Genomic DNA, 8,136 nt, shown 5'->3' with positions numbered 1-8,136 from the left:
AATAGAGTCAGGAGGGATTGAATCCCAAAATAAAATACCAGCCTGTGAAAAGGCAGCAGTAGCAAGAGTATGAGCGCCTAGGTTCGCAGACCTAGGGACTGTAAAAACTGAACAGCTAGAAAAAGATGCAATAAAAGCTCTTGAAGATTCAACAGCAAAAGCAACATAAGAAAGAAGCTCATGTCGAGTAGATAGCAGTTGTCGGTGCATAATTTAAACTCCCACATTATTCGCATATTATTCTTTTCTCATGGAATTGCAATTTCTTTCCCATTTAATTCCTTCCCTCCAACCAAACGCCCTATAAAGGAAATTTATAGTTTTGCCCCTACCGGCTAGCTAGGCTATAGAGGTCATTATAGACTCACGCAAGTAGAAAGCTAAGTTTATATAATATGAGAGGAGATGGCTTTTATTCTTCTTCTTCTTCTTTTTATTTATTTATTTTTTCCTGCTTTTTTTGTTTTGTTAGAAGAATTCATGATTAGTAAAGAATTTACTAATAAAAAAAATTGATAACCAAAAGTGAAAACATCATTTATCGAGGGACTCAAATGGAATCACAACTAAAAAAAATTGTGTATGTTTGTTTTACTACCCAAAAAAGACGAAAATTTATGAAATTTCTAATTAACTCTTGATTTATTTATTAAAAAAAAAAAAAAGAAGATAAAACACAGACACACAATCTAGGACCCCATATATAGTAGATCCGAATACACTTGAGAATCTCTCAAAATATTTATGTACACAAAATTAATAGATCCTATAAATTGGGATGTAATGGTACGAAGGTGACGCATACACAACAAGTGGATGTATATATATATTTGCCCTAAAACTAAAAGGCATCGCAGTAACCCCCAAATGTGATGTGAGCTCTGGTGAATGGAACTCCCCTCGCCGTTGATATTGCCTCCTTCAACTTGCTTGCATGCTCAACCACTTCCTTGATCCTCTGCAATATAATTATGTTTTAATCCCATAAAAATTAATTTAGACTAGATAAGTGTAAGTCAAATGCCTTAATAATCATTAATCACCATACCTTAAAAACATTGAAATATATGTATTTGTAGTGTCAATATAACAAGTTAATTATTAATTAAATAAAGGCAAAATCTCCTATAAGACCCATCCATGAGATGGTGAGACTTTTCATAAGTATTATATTTCTCAACTCTTCAACAACTCTAAATATTATATTTTGATTCAAAGGTCGGTTTGAAACCCGGAAGTTAGTATTACAATTTTTCTCATAAAATAACTCAACTTCTATATAATACATTTTAATTAAAAAATATCACAATTTTTTTATAAGTAGCAATCAATTTATCTCTAATTAATATTACTTTTTGTATGATAAACATTACACTTATATCTAAACTACGAGGCTAAACCTGAGCCGTTGGATCCGTGAGAAATGAGATCATGGTTAAATAAATTGGCACCTATCCTAGATGATACATCTGATCTGATCCGCTGGGTAAAAAAATGCAGTAAAATTAATTAGCAAACGTACCTTATCGTGATGAGTATAGATTTGAAAGCGGATGTTGTGATTGTGGTGCTGCCTTTTGTGCTTCTGCTGATTTTCGATGAAAACGATGCATATAGTGGTGGCAGCAGCTACCCCAAATGAACAAATCGCTCCGATTCCACTCAAACTCCATTGCCACAAGTTGAACCCTCCGCCGCCTTCTTCGTTTTCTTGATGATCAGCTCTTCCCGGTGATGATGAAACAACAACATCCTTAGTATCCTCGAACTCTTCTCCTCCTACATCATCATCATCATCATCAGTCTGCGGCACAACTACTGTGGTCATGTTTGCAGGCGAATCCATTTTCATATTCTCGGCTGCTGCAGCCTCCTGATGATGATGATCGTTCATTTTCTTGAAGCAAACCTGCGATATCTTGTCTTCTGAGGCGCCGACAGCCGGCGGAGGAGGGACAACGTGGGATGGTTTTGTCGGTGTGGGTGTCGGGTCGACGAATTGGGAAGGGCAGACGAAGTAGGTGTAGTTCATGTTGAAGTGAGTGTTGTTGTATTTTCTGGAGAAGATGCTCTTCCCAGATCCATCATCATTGATTTCAAGAAACCCATCCTCTGGCAACACTTCCCACTCCTCCTCAACATCCATTTTTAATTTCTTTCTTTGTTTGTTTCACACAAGATCAGATCAGATCAGATCAGAAGAAATTTAATGTATGTGCAGTGGGATATGATTATAATGCGTGCTGGGCGGGGGTTTTAATTTATTGATTGGTGAATTATTGATTGATTTGGGAATTGGGATTCAAAGATGGAGGCTTTTCATGGATTGTAGTGCGGACCTCAATTCAAAGAAGGCCACAATGGTGTCTTCTTGCTCCAGGGGGGAGAGTACAGTGAGGGTTAAGAATTAAGATGTAGGTGCTGTTGAGTGATTGCTTTGGGAACTTATCCTTCCACAAACCATGACAAATGGAGGGGGTCCCACCAAACACAAAACCACCTCCTTTGATTGGGTTACAAGATATTTCTTTTAAGAAATTGAATTGTTAAATTTGATTGCTTTGATGTCCCTTTGGATAAATGCACAAAATAATAATACATACATACATACAAGATTGGAGTAAAAGTTGGTTCCCAATTGGCAAACTATCTATGATGTGGACAATCGTGAATATATCATAAATTGGAATAGTTAATATAATGAATGCTAATTCATTATACTAAAAATAAACATTTAGTATAAGTGGTACCGCTTACAATATAAATTATGATCCAAGATATATGATATTGTTCTCAACCTACGATGCTCTTCATTTAGCTTTTTAGTTTGTTGTTGTACTTAAATGGAATTATTCTTTTTGTACATCTATTTAACTATTTAATTAGAATATTAAATATCATCTATAAAGCATATTAAATATCATCTATCCTATCTTTTTTTTTCTTTACCCTCGCCCTATGACCTTTTGCCGGCCACAAGGAGGTAAACCAGGCTAGGTTACTCATAGCTGATTGGAGGTTCAAATACACGACCTCTCGGCTGTACGTAGACGCAACTCTCTTACCATCTGGACTGCCCTTATGAGCACATCTATTCTATCTTTAAAGATATGAAGGTTGACGAGATAATGAATCTATGTTAGTTCAAGTAGATCGATATTCACGATCCAATCCGTCACTTTGGTTCAATTTAAAGGCATCACAAAGTAATCCTTAGCAAAGTGTCTTGAGCTGGTTCAGAGTAAATAGCCTACAAGAATCAACTCGAGAGATGGTCTTAACTCAATTCCAAAGGTCCTACTCGACAAGGGGTATATAGCTAAGGAAGTTGTGTGAATGCCCAGAGATGCATCCTTAATAGCCATAGATCCATAATGACCATGTGTTAGACAATGTTGAGTATTAACCTTAGACTCTAGGATTGTAACATTATTATTGATGGGGTTATGGCCCTGAGGGACTATTTTATTAAGAAGACCTTGTTCAAGTGGGGGACCTCTCACTTGGCAACACGTTTGCCAACCAACCGAGTAACTTGTATGTGAAAGCACGGTAACCTATATTTATTCCTACTTTGGGCACAGGTAGCAAAGTAGTGGTGGGAGACACATGTATGATGTAGATGGAAGGCAAACCAAGGTCATACACTTGTCAATCATCTAGAGGGTCCTTTGCATTATATAAGGGGTCTCATGTCTCTCTTTAGACATCATTCATTTGTTCACTATAATGACCATAGTATAGTGGCTTGTGATCCTAACTCCCAAGCTGAGCACTAGAGTTTGATTTCTAGTGGCATTGTTCATATTCTTTTAATTTGGACCTAAGACCCTGAGAAATGAAACTATTACATATTTTCATACCCTCATTTTGTATTTCTATACTCGGTTTATGGTGGACACGATCGGTCTTGACAAAACCATCAATTATAACAAAATTTTATTATGAATAATGTAATTATTTTATCATTATTTTTCCTACATGTTAGTTACATACATATCATTAAAGGTGAAACATATAGGGTGTGTTTGGTTCACACATTGCATGTATGGAAATCGGAATCGGACTGTGTATCAAATACTTGGTAATGGTAATGGTAATGAGTTTTGGTGAAAGTATTTTACATGTTTGATAGTAGGATGGAATGTGAATGATTATTAATAGTTGGAGAAGCGGTTAAGGAGAAAGGGATGAAACCTTTATTTATTAGGGAATGAGTTTTACAAGGGTAATCAAAACCCATGTACTTAAAATTATATTTATCAATACAGTTTCGTTAATCAATTCATAATAAAATTCATCAATTACAAATACTACGTTACGAAATTACGTTAACGTATACAAATTAAAATGCACCACTTTAGATGGAGATTGCTTGTTGGAGTGCACAAGAAACGGAATGGAGTGTGGAGACGACGAAAGCGGTAGAGAGAAGAAGAAGGAGAAAAGGAGAAAAAAAAAATGTGAAATGCTAAAATGCCCATAACTGTCCATGGATTCGGGGATATTTGTTAGCATACTGACAAATTGAAATTCCGGAGTTTTGCAAAATTTTTGAACCGTAAATTCACCATGGAGAAGTCCCACTCTAGGAAAGGAGTGCAAAGAAGTATCCATTGAGGCTAACTAGAGTTGACTATGTACATTTTGGGCTTTTGGCCTGAATCTAGCTGTAGCATTATAGCAACTAGCATTCTAGCAAGGGACCAGAAAGCGAATGATTGCAAATTTCCACTTGTTTTATTAGGAAACGAAAATGTTATATGCATTCATGTGCCGCAAATAGCGGTTAACGGGGGTTGACGGATCGCAAATTATACGGGACCATAGATCACAATGCATTGTAGACTATAGTCATGACTGATATTGTAGTTGTGTTGAACGGACATTACAGTTGTGTTGAACTGATACTGCAGTTGTGTTGAAAGGGAACTGTAGTTGCGCGAAACAGAAACGTTTCATCCCTTCAACACAACTGTAGTATCAATTCAACACAACTGCAGTTCCAGATAGATGAAACAACCTATGTTCCGCGCCCGCGCCCGCAACTGCAATTCCCTTTCAACACAACTGCAGTATCAGCCATGACCATGGTCCACGGTATAACGACTATTGACGGATAGTGAACAATGTACCGTTAGTATACAAATAATGTATTTTTAGTATATTACAAATGTACATTATATTAAGAAAAGTATATATTTTTTAGTACTAAAGGTACATTATTTTGTATAATGTACATTTAATACACGAATAATGTACTTTTAGTATATTAAAAATGTATTTTATTATAGTCCACACAGCATTGAATCACCCCAAAAAAAACTTCTATTTAAAAATAATAATTATTCTTTGTTGAGTAGTAATACGTTTTAGGGTTAATATCATCTAAGGTCCTCCGAGTATAGTGGTTTAGCCACATTTAGTCCTAAATTTTCAAATTACTACCTGTGGTCTTTCGACTTTCAAATTACCACCATCCCTGATCCAAGTTAACCACCCGAGGTCCTTCAATTATCAAATTTTAACCACTCATGCTCCCTCAACTATCAAATTTTAACCACCCATGGTCCTTACAAGAGGACCATGGATGGTTGAATTTTGAAAATTGAAGGACCGTGGGTGGTAAACTTAGACTACGAATGGTAAAAATTTGAAAGCTGAAGGACGGTGGTAATTTGAAAATTTAGGACTAAATGTGACTAAACTACTTAGTCGGAGGACCCCATATGACTCTAACTCTGCGTTTTATTTTAAAAGTGTAATAAAAAAAAACATTATATTTAGTTCTTAAGTTATATCCTAAGTATAAATTCAATACTTAAGTTATTGACATGTCCATTTTTAGTCCCTCAATTGTATTCAAAGTAATAGTGGTAGATGTCCACTTTAATTGTCGACTAGATACTTGCCAGAGAGCATACCAACCATCAAGAACCCGCCTAGCATTAGAGGAAAGGGATCTTGAACTCTAGAGTTATAACCTTACTATAGCAAAATTCCTTACAGATAATATAATTATATTTCCAATATTTTTCCTACAAATTAATTACATATCATCAAAGATAAAAGTATAAAATTACATTTCTTTCTAATGATCAAAATTTTAAACGAAAATGAAACAATATATGTGTATGAGTGAGATAAAAATTGAAAAATTGAATCCATTATATTCTATCATAAACTACATATAAGAAATCAACTTCAACTCACATATTAGAAACAAAATGTTAAATGCAACTCACAATTATATTTACCGATACACCTTTAAATGCTATGTTACAAGATTAGGTTAAAGAATGCAAATTAAATGTACAATTTTGAATGGAGATTGCTTGTGGGAGTGTACAATAAACGGAATGGAGCGAGGAGACGACGAAAGGGGTAGAGGGAAAAGGAGAAAAAAATGAAAGTGATCGAAATGCTAAAATGCCCATAGCTGTCCATGGATTTGGGGATATTTGTTAGCATAGTGACAAAATGAAATTCTGGAGTTTTGGCAAAGTTTTTGAACCGCAAATTCACCATGGAAAAGTCCCAGTCTAGGAGAGGACTGGAAAGAAGTATCCATTGAGCCTAACACAAGTTAACTATGAGTACACTTTGGCCTAAAACGTGTTCCTAGCTAGCGTGGGATGGTAGCATTGTAGCAACTAGCAAGGGACCAGAAAGCGAATGCTTGCGAATTTTCCACATGTTTTATTAGGAAGCAAAATATGTTATATGCATTCATGTGCAGGAATTAGCAAATAATGTATTACTCTATTACATTGTAATATATCTGTTTATCTATACTCTCTCAACCTGTTGAAGCCAAAGAGTCAACACCGCATCCACTGAGACTTGATCTCATGATGGCAATCTATTTGGAAGAGCCACTACATGTCACTTGACCACAAGGTCACTGGCACGAATTGTATTAGTTATTTTTAGGAGTATTTGATAAAATTTATTATTTATTATTAGCAATTAACACACACACACACACATAGGCTAAGGATCATGTGAGAACAATACCATAGGAGAGAAATAAGAGTCAATCACAGCCTTACATCTTTAAAAATTTGACGGATTTGATCAGATTAAAAAAAAATGCAGTGAAATTTTTGTAATTATCATCACCTTCATTATGCAAACTTTAATACTTAAATAAGAAATCTTTAACAACTAAATATGCAAGCCTGATAAATATTTTAAAATAAACGAAAAAGCTAAATTTTAAATTTTAACAGTAAATGCTAAACCTTAAGCAGTAAAAACTGAACCACTAAACCAAATAAAACAAAAAACTCAGTCATAAACTCTAAAATCGGAACTTTAAGTGCAATGCACTTTCGCATTTTTACAAGTGCAATCTTTAATACTAAATATGCAAAAATTTTAATACTAAATGTGCAAAAATTTAATACTAAATTAATGTGCAAACCTGGAAAAGTTTGAGAATTGTGAATTTAGTGTTCAAGTTTGCATAGTAAAGTTGGTAATAATTACGAAAATGTCACCACATTTTTTTAATTTGATCTGATCCGTATGATTTTTTCAGATGTAAGGCTAAGATTGCTTCTTATTTCTCTCCTAAGGACTTGTTATCATTCGATCATATATATATATAGGGATCAATTCACGTGTGAAGACTTTCCCAGGTGAAAGATGGGGTGGAACCTGAGCCGTTGATTTAATCTAGATCAACGGTTCTAATCAAGAAAAATTATTTTTTTTTAAAAACGCGCTTTTGCCAACATGCATGCAAATGATTAACTGTCTCAAACTGATGCACATTAAGATATAAAACTACACACCTTAAGTTATAAAACAACGCACCTTAATATTAACTGATACACCTTAAACTAGATAAGTGACGCACCTTAAGCTTTAAATATATGCACCTTAAGAAGGAAAACGATGCAAAAGCTATGGAAAGATGCACCTAAAGATTTAGACTGATGCACCTTAAACTAGAAAAATGACGCACCTTAAGTTTTAAATACACGCACCTTAAGAAAGAAAATGACACACATTAAGTTATGAAAAGACGCACCTAAAGTTTTAGACTAACGCACCTTAAGTTTTCAACTGAAGAATTGACACACCTTAAATATACTTTCCTACCCTGATTTTGTACTTCTATACTCGGTT

General features: G+C 34.8%; 1 protein-coding gene across 1 annotated transcript; it reads right to left on the bottom strand.

The window, feature by feature from the left end:
* Positions 1-657: 657 nt before the first annotated feature.
* Positions 658-2,397, bottom strand: LOC116014798. The gene is made up of 2 exons (XM_031254750.1): positions 1,523-2,397; positions 658-958 (listed from the first exon to the last, which is right to left on the bottom strand). The coding sequence occupies exons 1-2, from the start codon at positions 2,144-2,146 to the stop codon at positions 842-844; spliced, it is 741 nt and encodes a 246-aa protein (XP_031110610.1). The 5' UTR covers positions 2,147-2,397; the 3' UTR covers positions 658-841.
* Positions 2,398-8,136: the final 5,739 nt, after the last annotated feature.

The sequence above is a fragment of the Ipomoea triloba genome, chromosome 1, assembly GCF_003576645.1.
Source record: "Ipomoea triloba cultivar NCNSP0323 chromosome 1, ASM357664v1".
Lineage (NCBI taxonomy): Eukaryota > Viridiplantae > Streptophyta > Magnoliopsida > Solanales > Convolvulaceae > Ipomoea > Ipomoea triloba.
The sequence above is the reverse complement of the archived record's forward strand: the minus strand, read 5'-3'. Positions and strand labels throughout refer to the sequence as shown.

Coding starts and splice junctions, on each gene's coding strand:
- LOC116014798 (XM_031254750.1), bottom strand. CDS start 2,146: ATGGATGTTGAGGAGGAGTGGGAAGTGTTGCCAGAGGATGGGTTTCTT. Junction 959..1,522: donor TCTATACTCATCACGATAAG/GTACGTTTGCTA, acceptor ATTATATTGCAG/AGGATCAAGGAAGTGGTTGA.